General features: G+C 30.5%; 4 protein-coding genes across 4 annotated transcripts; 2 read left to right on the top strand and 2 right to left on the bottom strand.

Annotated features, from left to right (window-relative positions):
* Window positions 1-693: 693 nt before the first annotated feature.
* Window positions 694-3,079, top strand: HELRODRAFT_82800 (hypothetical protein; the record flags this gene model as incomplete). Its single annotated transcript, XM_009023044.1, has 8 exons — window positions 694-730; window positions 872-991; window positions 1,120-1,196; window positions 1,523-1,615; window positions 1,825-1,863; window positions 2,187-2,312; window positions 2,529-2,605; window positions 2,926-3,079. Coding segments are annotated over 8 exons (723 nt in total), but the record flags the coding sequence as incomplete, so codon positions are not given.
* A 442-nt stretch (window positions 3,080-3,521) lies between these two features.
* HELRODRAFT_82734 (hypothetical protein) lies at window positions 3,522-5,072 on the bottom strand (the record flags this gene model as incomplete). The annotated part of the gene is made up of 7 exons (XM_009023043.1): window positions 3,522-3,594; window positions 3,819-3,917; window positions 4,088-4,176; window positions 4,354-4,428; window positions 4,506-4,612; window positions 4,682-4,756; window positions 4,862-5,072. The coding sequence occupies 7 exons, from the start codon at window positions 5,070-5,072 to the stop codon at window positions 3,522-3,524; spliced, it is 729 nt and encodes a 242-aa protein (XP_009021291.1).
* A 1,183-nt stretch (window positions 5,073-6,255) lies between these two features.
* On the bottom strand, window positions 6,256-7,927 carry HELRODRAFT_175632 (hypothetical protein; the record flags this gene model as incomplete). The annotated part of the gene is made up of 3 exons (XM_009023042.1): window positions 6,256-6,378; window positions 6,579-7,431; window positions 7,827-7,927. 3 exons carry the CDS (start codon window positions 7,925-7,927, stop codon window positions 6,256-6,258), a joined length of 1,077 nt encoding a protein of 358 aa, XP_009021290.1.
* A 3,241-nt stretch (window positions 7,928-11,168) lies between these two features.
* HELRODRAFT_82832 (hypothetical protein) lies at window positions 11,169-12,448 on the top strand (the record flags this gene model as incomplete). The annotated part of the gene is made up of 5 exons (XM_009023041.1): window positions 11,169-11,327; window positions 11,546-11,751; window positions 11,872-11,972; window positions 12,096-12,214; window positions 12,371-12,448. The coding sequence occupies 5 exons, from the start codon at window positions 11,169-11,171 to the stop codon at window positions 12,446-12,448; spliced, it is 663 nt and encodes a 220-aa protein (XP_009021289.1).
* Between the last annotated feature and the right edge of the window lie 2,835 nt (window positions 12,449-15,283).

The following is a 15,283-nucleotide window of genomic DNA, read 5'->3' as shown; positions in this document are numbered from 1 at the left end:
ATTTAAAAGATCGGATAGGAAACAGTCGGGAATCATGCCACAAATCATTCCCATCATTCAAATATAATTGTTATACTTATGTTATACTAGTTTTTAAAAACTAGTACAGCTTACTAACGACAGCGTTGGGTGGATCCACAACTTAACTAACCAAAGCATGCTCATTATTCATCTGAAATCGAAATTAAACCTATAACGATTCTTACTAAAATGCATTTTTCATCGCAGTTTGTGTTCAAATGGGAACTAAAGCGTTCTTATATTTGTCATTCGAGTATAAAAAGTGACGTCTGCCTACGACATAATTAGGTAAATTAGTGTTTACTGTTTAACTTCAAACTTCAACAAAATCGAAAACATGACGAGCCTCATCAGTGCTGCAGCTACTGTTGGATTGGCAGGTTTGTTAAGGATTTGTTCTTATCTTAACCCTTGGCTTGGTCAACCTTCTTAAACTTGAACCAACATTATTAATTCTTAATATAATAATATAAAATAATTATATAAGGTTAATTTTAGTTTAATTAAATAAATATTATATATATATTATCAGTTATCAATAGCTATTTCATTTTATTATTTTTTGAACTGCAAATCTATGATTACTAAATTTTTTTATTTTTTATGAAAATTAATAATTATCATTATTAATAATACACTTTTTTTTCAACATTTACTCCAGATGGCAAAAATTGGCCAGAAGATGTCAAATTGTTTCAACCATTTGAGGGTAGATTTTGTTTCAACAATAAATAAATGTATTTTATAACTTTGTGTTATATAATTTTTATTAGTTTTTATTTAATTAGTAATCAATCATATTATATTTAATTATATATTATATTATATTATATTGTAATTATATTCACAGTGGATCAAATCCTGATGAATGAATTTGCAAATTGTCTCAGTGTTAAAACATTTTTAAATATGGCTGACCTAAAATATCAAATAGAACTGAGATCCAATGCTGAGTTTATGTCGCCATCCAGTTGGTTAATTAATTATTTAAGATTAATTATTTAAAATTAATTATTAATTAAATAAATGAATAAGTAAATTATATTTATCAAACTATTTTAAAATTAAGAATTAGTTTTTCATTTTTTTCCCACTTAGGAGAAGTTCCATTTTTAAAAGTTGGACCCATATTGATATCAGAGTTCGATTCAATTGTTACATTCATCAGTGCTAAAGTGAAAATTTTGCGAACAATAATTATAGTATAATAATAACAATAATAATTATTATTATTTTTGTCATAATAATTATTGTTATTATTATATTTATAATAATAATAACATTAGAATTGTGTTATCTTATTTTTTAATCAAATAAAAATTTATAATACATTTTTGAATCTGCCATAAAAATGCTGGTAAATTAATTAAAATGACATATAAAATAATAATAATAACTGTAGTCATTAATGTTATTACAAAAAACATAAATAAATTTATAAATTTATCATTAATAATTATAATTGTATTGTTGTAGGTTAATTTTTTTTTCAAAATCGCAGGGTTACTCATTATCTGGTGGTTTAACCAGTGAACAGTTTGCAGACGTCAAAAGTTACATAACACTGACCAAGTCAACGCTAAATAACGTTCTTGTACGTTTTTATTTGTTCATAATTTCATATTTAATTATAATAATAATAATTAATAATAATATTTAATATAAATTTTATAATATTAAATCGTAATTGTTAATGGTATTCATGACTGAATTTATAATTGATTATATTAAATGAATTATGTTTTGTTACATTCTTAATCCAAGCAATTATATCTGGATTGTTAATTTTACTTTATTTAAAAGCTCTATGTCATGTGGGTACATGAAGACAACTACAATATGGTTAGGCCAGTTTTTAGATTTTACTAGTTTTATATTTATCCGCAAATTTTATTTTCAATTTTAGTGATTTTACATTAAGTTTTAATCATTTTTTCTTCCGCTTAATTTTGAATGAAACAATTTTTAAAAATGGCTTCCTTTAATGTTCTATCTCGTGTGTGTGTGCTTGCGTGCGTTCGTGTGCGTGTGTGTGTGTGCGTGCGTGCATTCTTGTGTGTGCGTGCGTGCATTCTTGTGTGTGCGTGCGTGAGTGTGTGAGTGAGAGAGAGAGAGAGTTAGGGTTAGACCAAGGTCGCATTTTATTTCACAATTTTCCTCCCCAGATAACGAAACAAAGAAGTGGGTTTGGCTACTCGTGGCCTCTCTACAAAATCCTCCCCTGGAGAAAGAGGAAGCAGGTGGTCAGGCTTTTGAAAGAAGACGGGTGGATCAATAAGTCTCTTGATCAGGTGTCTTGATTGAGTGATTGATTTGTTGGTCGATTGATTGACTGATTGATTGGTTGGTTGATTGGTAGGTTGATTGGTTGGTTGGTTGGTTGATTGATTGATTTATTGATTGATTTATTGATTTATTTATTGTTTATTCATTTGTTAAAATGGAATACATAAATAAATACATTTACGTACGCAGTTAAAATGAAAATTGATTAAATTCTGTTCCAGGTGTATGCTGAGCTTGATAAATGTTTGCAGGCACTTTCAAACAAACTCGGTACTGAAGAGTTTTTCTTTGGTTCAAAGTGAGTTTCACGCTTTAAACAATCATTTTTTATCGTTTGTATTTTATATTAATTTATTTCATAAACCGCCCATCTCTCCTTTGCTAACAGTGTACATACAACATGCCTTTAATTATTTTAGGCAGTTTCGTCTTGCATCATCTTACTCATGTTCATCAGGTGTTTGAGTGCAGCTTAGATTTAAACAAACTTCAATGATTGATTAATTCATCACTTTTTTAGCAATAAATTTTTGAGTTTTTGTATATTTTTAATTATTTTATTTACTTGTTTACACTTTGAATAATTTTATTTGCTAAGCTCTTGTAAATTTGTCTCAGGCCAACAGAACTGGATGCCCTAGTGTTTGGTTACTTGTTCACCATACTGACTACCACACTGATCGACAGCCAGCTCTTAGAAAAATTGAAGAAATATGAAAATCTCACTGAATTCTGTCAGAATATTCACAATTTATATTTCAAGAACGTTTAGGAGATTAGGAAATATTTAAATGTGCGTTTTTAAATTAATATAGTAGAATTTTAATTATTATTTAACACAAATTTTCATAATTTTACAGCAAAATAATGGAAAATGGGTTAGATATTGTTGTTGGTGTTGTTGAAAAAAAAATTTAATTTAGAATTTTGAAACTTGGAAAGTTGTTACCACAGTTGAAACTTCAATGAAGGATGAAAGAATAGAATAAAGTTCTTACATTAGTGACAACGAAAAAGCAAATTAATGATCTAAATGACTAGACATGTTTGCAAACAATACTTTTAATTATAAGCAGGTTTTCTCACTTAACTGATGACTTGGCCACAAATAAATCATAAAAGAAAAAATGTTCCTACTCTGGATAAATATATATCTGGATATATATTTCGTTTCGCAGCCCCGGTCCCACTGTTATCTATCATAAGTACTCTCTTCATTCAAAATAAATGTCCTCTACTGGATACACCACTGTCAGAAATTCCTGATGGAACCTGCTTAGAGCACCTCTGTTTGGGAAGGAAAAGATTTCAGTATATATTTGAGTGTTGTTCTATTGGTTGTATAACGTTGCAAATGGAGCAGCGAACTTGCTGATTAAGATAATTAGAATCACCAAAACACAAAATTTGCTTCAAATTTTATGGAAAGGTTGATTAAAAAATGAATGAAGAGGTGAAATTGAGTAAAAAAAATAATTTAAAGAGTTTTAAACGTTGAAAAGTTAACGAACCCGATGGCTTCGACGATTGGACGAGCAGAGTTGGATGCGAGAAAGACGTGGCAGGCGAATTTCATGCAGACGGGATGTTTTGTTATGAAGCCCATGTACCTGTTTGGGATTTTCATTTTGCTACTTTTTTGGATCTTTTGTTCACTTTCAGACATTTTATAAATACAGTTTTGATAAATGTGGATAAATTAGATAAAAAAATTGATACTAAAAAATGAGAAATAATGAGAAAAACGCGGGTAGCAATATTTTGTCGAGTGGTTAGTTACTTGTCGTTGCTTGGAAGGATGCCACAAAATGTTATATTCTTCAATAGAAACACGTGCTCATTTTCTTGTAGGTTTTTCAGCAGAGACAACTTGCCTAGCGAACTCAATATTCTCGACGTCGGAGTTTTCTAATTGAAAAAAAAATTATTTCATCAAGCAATTGAAAATTTCAATTATAAACGATTGAATAAATAGTTGAACACGAATGTATGTCAAGGTACTACTACACTGTTGTTGCATAAAAATGGATATTGCTAATTTTTTACCTTTTTTCTTTCTGAAACTTTCACGCCGTTCTCATCAATTTCAAGACAGGAGAGGTTCAGCGGCGCATCCTTCTGCTTGTTCTTGCTGGATATGATCTTTAAAAATAATGAAAATTTAAAAATATATTTAAAATACATTCGGAGTATTTTACTTCATCTGTTCGTACCTTTTTAATGGCTTTGCAGAGAATGTCATGACCGTTGTGCTGTCCGATTTCAATACTGCCAAGAAAGCTTACAAAGTATTTGACTTTTGGAGCTGCATGGAATTATTTAGAAAAGTTTCAATACATGTGGTATATGAAGATTTTTTTAAACATTCTCTCACCATCACCCATCAAGCTCAAATCCGTGGCGTACGCTGTCGGAAATATTCCTCGCTTTTTAGTTCGTAGATTGATACCTGGAAATGGAAGGTGATAAAAGTATTTTCAGCTCTAAAGCAATTGGATATTTCAAACAAGAACGTGGGCTAACTAATTGAGAAGTATTTCTACAAGAGACCGACCTTCGCACCATAGATCGTCATGCTCCTTCTCAATATACAAATTGTCGCCGATTTCAACTGCGATTTCTTCGTCGTGTCTCGGCAGAAACTTGTGGCAGCCTCTGTGAGTGGCGTCTGACTCGTCAAGATAAAATTCGATGTCCGTGAAGCCAGGTGGGAAGTGGGAGCTGCCGCCGTCGCTTCCATCACTGTGATGGCTGTGTGTACTCATTACGGATTGGCAATCTGTTGCTGAAAATTTGTATTAAATGTTCTTTTTGAAACTAAAGAATTTTCAACTGTGTCTTGTTTAAAATTTTGTAATAAATCGTGAATATGCAATGAAATGGAACATTTTGATAATATAACATTAATTACGACAAACCTCTTGAACATGTCGAACCATCTCGTTTCGTTTCGTCAAATCCTGATTCGAGACTGGCAGACGACTTTCTACTTTTTCTTGGCGTCTCGTTAAACGGTAATCTAGCAGCACTTGGATTAACAAAAGATGATAAGGAGTCTGGAGTGAAAGGTTCTGATTCGAGTTCAGAATTTTGTCTAGAAGCGTGCAAGGAAGAAGAAGAGGAAGAGATTAAAGACGTCTTATCGATTTTCAACTCGATTTCAACTGGCGAGTTACTAATTGGATATGTTTCCTTGCTGTCGTCCTCCACAAATTTCTCTTCTTTAGATTCACTTTTCTCTTTTGCGTCACCCTCCCCATCACTACCGCCATCTTCATCGTCGTGAAGTCTCTTGTACATATCTTCAGTCATGGATGCAAGGAAGCATATAATAGACCGGACGTACATCTCATTCAAATACAAATCGGCATACTTCTTAATGGGATCTACAGTATCCGGATAGCCGAGGTCGTCGATCGTTAATCGCACGTTATCCGGATTTATGTTACTTTTTTCCAGACCGAACAATTCTTTCGGACTGCAGCATGTTGGGAATATGAAATCCTTCTTCAACGCGTGCTTCTCTCTGTTGTAGACTGCCATAATCTCGTCTGCAATAGAGGGTGCTTTCGTTGTCGCGATCAGGTCAGGCATTACTGAGGCTATTTTAATTTACATTTTAATTGATTTATTGACTGATTAATTAATTAATTTATTTATTCATTAATTCATTCGTTAACTAATTAATCAATATGGTGGATAAAAATTAACTAAAGATTTTTATTATTTCATAGTTTTTATTTCCACCTTCCAGTATAATAACATTATCGGTCGTTTAAACACGTGCATTTTAGATAATAAATTTATCTGAATTAGATAAATTAGTTAGTTAAATTCGTAATGAACGTATAAATTTTTTCTCTATTTTGAATGATTATATATATATATATATATATATATTATTTTACGAAAAAAACTAAAAATTATTCACTAAAAATGTCGAAAAAACTAACAAAGTCTTGATACATTGTTCTGCTGCGTCTTTGGAAGGTTCGGTAGCTTTCGACCTTGACCTGCTCTTGGGGGTTTAGCCATATTTTCCTTCGTCATGTTCTTTCTTTCGTTCGTCTGCTAAAAAGTACGAAACGGCATAAAATATAAATATAAAATGTACATAATTAATATGACTGATTGACCTTGATTGATTGACTGATTAATTAATTAATTCATTCATTCATTCATTGACTAATTAATCAATATGGTGGATAAATATATAAATCAATTTATACCTACGTATAACTGAAAAACAATATTTGTTATAAAAAATTTACTTGAATTTGTGGAGTGGATTTTGCGTGTGGGTTTATGTTATTGTTTTGACTGTTGTAATGTAATATTCTGTTGTTGATGATATTGTTATTGTTGACGTTATTTGGTTTGTTATTAATGTGATTTTTATTTTCATCATCGTTGGTCATATTCTTAGGCAGTGACAATGTGTTGTTACTGTTGTTGTTGCAGTTGTTGCTACAGATTATTTTCTGATAGTTGTTGTTGTTGTATGTCATGTTATTGTTGTCATCATTAATGTTGTTGTTGTTGTTAGTATTTGCATTACAATTGTTGTTGTTATAATAGCTGTTGTTAGCGTTACGGCACAAGTCCACCGAATTGATATCATTGTTGTTTCGGGAATCTAAATTCTTGCATGACTCGTCATTGTTGTTATAGTAATAATTGTTGTTGCTGCTGCTGTTGTTGTTACTGTTGTTGCTGTTGTTGTAGTTATTGACGTTGTTGCTATTTATAGCACGCTGGTCATTAAAGATTTTTTGTAGTTTCATTTTGTTTGGAATTTCCGATAAATCCTCATTAATCTTACTCTCGTCTAGTTCTCTATAATCCTCGATTCTCATTGGCTCAAAATTCAAATGATAAAATTTGCCGGAAGTTTGAAAAGGAGATGAAGAATTTTTGTTGTTGATTTCGATCTGTTTCTGTTTCTGCGCCTGCTTCCTTAGGTTGCTGAGCTTCATGGCCTCAAAGAACATCCGGCTGTTCTGACTGTCGGACAGAATTTTGAACTGCATCTTGCTCGGGGTGGCAGGGTTTGTGTTGTGAGGCGTATTTCTCTTCTGCAGCTTCTCATTGGCTGCTTCGTAGGCGTCCAGATCGTACGCTAATCTGAGAGAGAGGGAGAGAGTACAAACATAGAAGTTGTTTTGATAGAGTGGAAAATAATAATGGTGGAGTAAAAAAGAAGAAGTAGGAAATGAACAATAGAAGATAATTGCGCCTGGATCGATGATTGATGAGATGGAATTGTTTTGCAAAGGCGATGATGGCGCTCGCGATGATGGCCACTCTTAATTTTGCAATAGATCGAGAGCCATTTTTATGCAGTCAGACCCTTAAAATAACACGTGAACGGTCTATATCGCGCTGATACGTTATTTAATATTGATCACAATGGAAATTTCTGTGTGAAACTTGAGTTTTCAAACGAGAATTTATTAAAAAAAAAGTTTAAAATTTTAAACTTGAAAAATAATTATCGAAAGAATCGTTAACAAATTTACTTGAAGTTATGAGGTTTGAATGGAGCATTGTCCAGCTTAATCTGAATCTGATTAGCAAGTCTTTCACTATAAGCACTACCATTTCTTTCCTCAAACAACATTTTCTGTTGAACGTTCATGAAGACGGTGAGGCTGTTTTAGCGGCGATGATAGCCACTACTTCTAATATTACAGCTAATATATTCTAGCTGATAATGTTCTAGTGGCTACTGTAGTGGCTTCTACTGCTACTACTATGTATTTGGCTGGTGGTTTGGAAGCATTTGTTATGTAAATATGATATAACGTTTAATAGTAATATTAAATAAGTTTAAATATTATAAAAATTGAAAATTAAAATAAATTAATGCTATTTCTAAAGAATATTTTTCTAGAGAATGAATATTTTAGACCAAATCATGATTTCAAGTTAAACATGTACAACTCTACATTACACACACATATATCCTTTCACTTTAAAGGCTTTTAAAGTAGTTGAGAGATTACCAAAAAATGTTACACATAGTGCTACCGTATGTTGTGTTCATTATTTTATGTTATCGTCTTTTATTACATAATTAATATCATTTGTAGTAATAGCAGTAGTAGTAGTTGTTGTTGTAGTAGTAGTAGTAGTATTGTAGTAGTAGCAGCAGTAATCGCGGTAGTAGTAGAAGTAGTAGTAGAAGCTGCAGTAGTAGTAGTTGTTGTTGTAGTATTATAATATTATTTTCAGTACATTTTCATTCATGTATTTACGTAATTAAACTTTCAATAATTATTTCTGAAAAAAAATTTTCATTTGAGATAACGCAGACAGATGAATAAATTTCATCTCTGAAACTTTGATCCTTAAAAGAATGGCTGAGAAAATCTCAGTATTTCAATAGTTGAGGTTTTCCTGCTAAGTATTTAAATATTTCAATCTAATCGTAACCATTCTAATCCTAAAACATTTATCAGTTTATTAGTTAGTTAGTTCTCTTGTTGTTTCTAATTTATGAATCCACCATCCTTAAATAATCAAATAACAATTGAATTAATTTGTAATTCGTTTCGTACGAATGAGTTTATTTTAAGATATATTATAAAGTAACGAGAATCTTTTTTGATACGCACTGAACCTAGATTGAACCATTTAACGAAAAATGAATGAATGCAATGGATGAATGAATGAATGAAAGAATGAAGAGAGGAGTGAATGAATGAAGAAAATAAATGAATTTACATACAAATGGTTGAATGAATGAAACAACTTACTAATAAAAAAAAGTGAATTGAATGAAGGAATGAAATAAAATTGAATGAAGGACGCGATAAATAAATGAATGAATAAGTAAAAAAATATATGAATGAATGAATGAATGAATGTTTGAACAGATAAATGAAAGCAATATGGCGCAGAAAAACCTACCCGTTAATGTGCAGACATCAGTAGCTATAACATTAGAAAATCGTTATCCACCATATAAACAACCAAAAAAAAAACAAATAAAAAACTATTTACTTAATTTAATTGCTTAAATAAACATAATTATATCACTATAAACATATTATTATTATTTACCCAGAAAAACGTAAAAATGAAATAAGGTACTGTCACTTTTGCATTCACAGCTTAACAGGAATAGAAAACGCTGATGACGATGACGACGACGATGATGATGAGGAAAAGAAAGATGATGACGATGACAACGTCGATGAAGCTTCAGTTGTTATTGTACACACATCCACCTCTCCATCCACCCATCCAATCCAATCTGGTTTCATATCATCATTTCTTTCTACTGCTTGCTGCTTGGCCGTGCGTATGCGTATACGCTTTCATGTGTACGCACATGTGTACACTCAACAGAATGTACAAACACATATAAATACATCACGCACACATACTCACACACACATACATACATAGACAGACGTACATGTATGGCACACAACACTAAAAACAATATCACATGACTTCCTCGATGAATAGGCATAAATGTTTTCCCCACAAAACAAAATAACAAAACAGAAAATTATTAATGTTGCTATTATTATTATTAAATATTGATAATTATTATATAATATAAATAATATACGTCACATTATGGAAACTCGCGTGCACACACGCACACAGAATACTACATAATTTTGGTATATGTGTTGTCGCGTTTGTATCAAATTGGGTACAGTAAAAATGATGGTATTGCACTGTGTTGTATTAATTTGTGTATATTTTATGGTATGTTATAATATATAATTCGGCAGACAAAAATAGTAATGAGTCACATTAAGAGTCTATTTTTAGTACAAATTATAAATAAATATATATATATATATATATGTATATTGTATATATCATTGTTATATATATATATATATATATATATATAACAATGATAACATGAGCCAAATAGATGTTGAACATTTGTCTTACAAAATTTCGATTATTTAAAAAAATAATTAAACTTTTAATAATTAATTTAAAAAATTTGAACACGTAATAACTTAATTCAATTATTCTCTAGAGTTTTTTTTAATTCTTTAGTTAGTAAGTAGTTTCAATGAAAAGCGGAGTAGGAATTGAAATAAAGAACTCGACTCGAACGTTTAACATGAAATCGTTTGTCATATTCTATGTATAAGCTCTCGCAAATTACTCAAACACCCAAACTGTCGACATCATAGATATATATATACATATATATAACCATGGTCAAAATTATCCAGAATAAATTAAAAAATTATCAGACTTTATTGAGTTGTTTTAACATTTCATATTTGTTTTGTTACAATGTAATACGAATTTTTAAAAAATGCATCTCCCTGCTTTAGTGTTTTTGGTATTAGCACAGCAGTTAACGTTTATCTGTGTACAAATTTCAAATCCCTGGTTATTTTCTTATGATTAATTTACGACTGCGAAAAAATCTCGTTACAACATTGTTATAAATGGTTTAAATTTTTAAAATGATTAAAAATTTGGTCTTAAAATTTATATTTGCTTTTACTGCAAACAAAATAATTAATTTTTTATCATTTTAGATTTTAGAATTACTTTTATGATGGTTTTTAGTTAAAATTTTTTTATTAATGTTATTTATTTTAATTTTAAAATTAGATTCGGCCATAGACATAAAATTAAAATCGTCTTTAATATTCCAGATTAATATTAATTCAATTTAGAACTCTAACACAGCTATTAAAATAAAACTGTTTCAGATAGAAATAAATAAACTAATTTGTCACCACCAAATAATTGCAAAGATATAAAAATTCAATTTCAAACTCTAAATATAGACTTGAAATACGAATAAAGAAGCCGACAGGGAAAACAAGAGACTAACAAATTTATTTATAATGGACGATTATGAAGAGATGTCAGAGGTGGATGATGAATGTCGGGACGATGTGCACCTCTGGAACGAACCCCACATCAGGGTCGAAACCACCCTGGCCATATTGAAACCTGACGCCTTTGAACATCATGATACTATTGAGGATGTCATACTTACTAATGGATTCACAATTATACACGTTGCCTTAATGTTTTCATTTTATTTTTTGGTTTTTTGAAAATGTCAGGTTTTTTCAAATTTGAAAACGCTTCATAAGCATTCATACAAGTGTGGTTACTATAACATCATAAAATTTTAAATTATTTTTGATAATAATTATTCAATAAATTCAATAACAACAGTTATTTATCCAACTTTAAATTAAAGACACATTTCCCCAACTGAACGAAACTCCAGGAAAAGAGCATCCAGATGAGTCCAGAGCAGGTGACAGAATTTTACGTAAAGAATTCTGATCCCACTTACACATCGGACATGGTGAAATTTTATTCCTCTGGAATCAGTCGGGTGTTGTTACTAGCCAGGAAGAACGCCGTTCAAAGGTGGCTGACCATCATCGGACCCAAGAATACTTACATCGCTAAAGAAACACATCCAAAAAGGTACATGTGATTTTTCCAATATATAAATAAATATACAAAACTATTTTTTATAAAGTTTATATAGCTACCTAGCTTCTACTCAATTCGTTTTCGCAAATAAAAGTAACTTAATTTTGTTAGTTTGAGGGCACGTTTCGGCACGGATGACCTGAGAAATGCTGTGCACGGCAGTGAAAATCTCGAAGTTGCAAAAAGAGAGATAGCTTATTTCTTCTCCAATCGTATGATTTTGTCATTTTCTTCATTTTAAAACAATATTCACCGAGATGAAACTCATTTCAAAACTACCGTTAACAATTTTTCACGTGTTCATCTAACTTCACATCAAATATTTCAATAAAAAGGGATTTTAGAGCCACTTGTAACAGAAAAGGGTATGAAGAATTACTTAGCTCGTTTGGTTAACTTCACATTAATACAGGGCTTGAAAGAACTGTGCTACGTTAAACCGTCAAATCCCATGGTATAATACTAAGAATTTATTTCTTCAGGTTTATTGTATATTTATCAATAAAATGCAATGTGGTTGATATACCTCTGGAAAACACTGAAATGAGAATTTATATATAAATAAAAATCCTTTTTTTTTTATTCCAATCGATTTTTATCTTGAAATCAGACATGGCTGGCAGATTGGTTACTGGAGCACAATCCCAACAAGCCAGACGTCAATCCATCCATTTATTACGTGCAATGATGTTTTAGTGGAAGTTTATTCCAAATTATTTCATTTTTTTTATCACTTTTGTCTTTTTTATTTAGTCGAAAATCTGTTTCCCCAATGAATATTAATGTTGTATAGTAATTATTATCATCATCATCATTATTATTATTAAACTCATTGTTGTTGTATAACTTATTGAAAAAAGAAATCAATAAAGTTAAAATAAATTTTATTTTAAAACGTATAATTGTTTGGGAATATATATTATAATAATGATACCTATATATGGCAATAAATAATATTAAACATTTAATAACAATAACGCTTAAAATAATTATTTTAATATCAGCGAAATATCATTTATGACTCATCAATTGACTGATACAAATATTGCGAGATTATATCGTAAGAATTGAACTATAGAGCAGTTGAAATTTTACGCTGACCAGGAAGAAAGCTTTGCTTCATAGTCAATATTCATATCATGATACTACACCTTGGATATATATCCGTGAATACTATATACTGTACTATATATTGTATACATTTTTTGAAAAATCAGAAACGGGGTTCATAATATATTGATGAGTGGCTGTTGGTGTAGGTTTTTATTTTTTGCTTCTGCATGCAAAGTATGTACTAATGTTCAATGCTAAATAACTGTAGTAAGATTATGTGTGTACGTGTACGTACAAAAATACAATGCATGTATGTGTGTATGTGCATACAAGTAATAAACACAAGCAAAACATATGCAATGAGTGATTGTTTGCATTGTTATATATATTGAAATGCTCCCAGACGAGTAAGTATTGGATGGAATGTTGTTATTCAATGTGACGACGCTTCGAAAATTTTTAATTCTATTTGTGTGTTCGTCGTTTGTTCACTCGTTTGTCATCGTTCATTCATTCACTCTTCATTTCTTTCGTTCGTTCGCTCATTTATTTATTCAATGATTCATTCAACCATTCATTCATTCGAACTTTCCATCCTTCTTCATATTTCCTCATACATCTATCCATTCACCTAGTCCTTTATCCATCTACCCTTTAGAAATTCGACTTCGGCTTGGGCTTCGGAGGACATTTTGAAAGACTGAGTAGTCGAATGTTGCAATTTTCGTTAATGCTATCAATTTTTTAAGAATTCCAGAATGATAACTGAATTTTATTGTCACTCATCTAAATGGTTGATTATCAATCATTCATTCATTCAATATTGATTCACTCACTTACTCATTCAGTCATTACATTATAGACATGTATGGATGAATGTGCGCTCCTATTTTTGTCCTACGCATATTTTAAATGTCGTGCCTCTATGAACACATCAAAGTTTAATATGACATCATAAGGTTGTTATTATTATTCTTATTATTTTTTGTTATTGTTATTATTTCATTGTGAAGCTGTGATTGTTGTCTTTGATTTGGTGGTTCATTATTGTTACTATTAGTAATATTCAATCACTAAATTATATTTTTCCTTTCTTTATATAAGCTTATAGCAGTGATGATAGCACCGTAATTCTGTGTCTTATTTTCCGAATTAATTTTTTTTATTTAATTAAATTACCTATTTATTAATTCAATTAATTAATTTTAATTTCGTGGATTTTTAAAATAAATCTTCAAAAAATGGCGGACAAGCCTGGTTAATGATTTGGATTTTGTCTTATTCAAGTTTAAATTAATTTTTTTAAGTTGAAAATTTATTGTAATTAAGTTTGATTAGTTATATATTATGCTTGTGGGTGTGCGTGTTTGCATGTCTGTCTGTCTGTCCGTCCGACTGTCTGTCTGTCTGTCTGTGTCCGTGCCTGTCTGTGTGTCTGGCAGTGTGCGTCTTTTAAGTTTTTAAATGAATTAATGACCAATTAATGAATGGAAATGATGGAAGAATGAGTTAAAAGACAAATGAATTTATGGATGAATGAATGAATAAATGAATGAATGGATGGATGAATGAATGAATTTTTTTTAATTTTCTCAATATACCAGATGTCACGGAAGTTGAACAATTCGACAAATCGAAGTTAAAGAAGGTCAAGACGACTGAAAAAAATGTCCTGCCGACGAAAAAAGGTGAATACAAAATAAAATAATTGAATAATAATTAAAATAATAAATATTAATAATAATACAATATTATAATGTTAATATCGTATAGCTTGATGATGAATGATTTGTTTTGGATATATTTTTATGATGTTTACATTATCGTCTCATGGGAAATTTAAAATAATCAGTGTGCTTCTATCACGGTGGGGAGTTTATAACCTGATTAGAGCGTCTAATATATTCTTTTGCCAAGTTAGCTTTAAAATTAATTAGTTGTCTGCGCATATTATTTCATCTCCCAGTTTGTTCCACTCGTTGACAACTCTGCAGCTGATATTATATTAATGCTCCCTTGTTTTACTATTCATCTTAAGCTCAAAAAATTTTGCTGATTCCAAATTCTCCTTCATAGTGATGATTTTGTATGTCTGAATCAAATCTCCTCTTGTTCTTCTCTTTTCCAATGTTGTCAATCCACAAACTTTTAAGCTGTCTTCGTATGGCATACCGCGACACTCCTTTATCATTCTCGTTGTCAACTTTTGAATGTTCTCGAGCATACGTTTGTTCTTTTGTAAATCTGGATTCCAAAGCTGAACACAGTACTCCAACTTTTTTCCGTAAAATACCCTTAATTCGTATTCTTTCGAATACACTGCTAATATACACATGGCCATAGTAATTATTATTATAATTTTAATAAAATAATAATTTTTATAATATTTATTATTATAATAATAATAAAATTATGGGTTTAAAACTATTTACAAGATTTACAGGAGGAGAAGAAGGAAGCTCAAAAGGCG

Source organism: Helobdella robusta (genome assembly GCF_000326865.2).
Source record: "Helobdella robusta unplaced genomic scaffold HELROscaffold_34, whole genome shotgun sequence".
Taxonomy (NCBI): domain Eukaryota; kingdom Metazoa; phylum Annelida; class Clitellata; order Rhynchobdellida; family Glossiphoniidae; genus Helobdella; species Helobdella robusta.
Note: the sequence above shows the minus strand (reverse complement) of the source record. Positions and strands in the feature narration are given on the sequence as shown.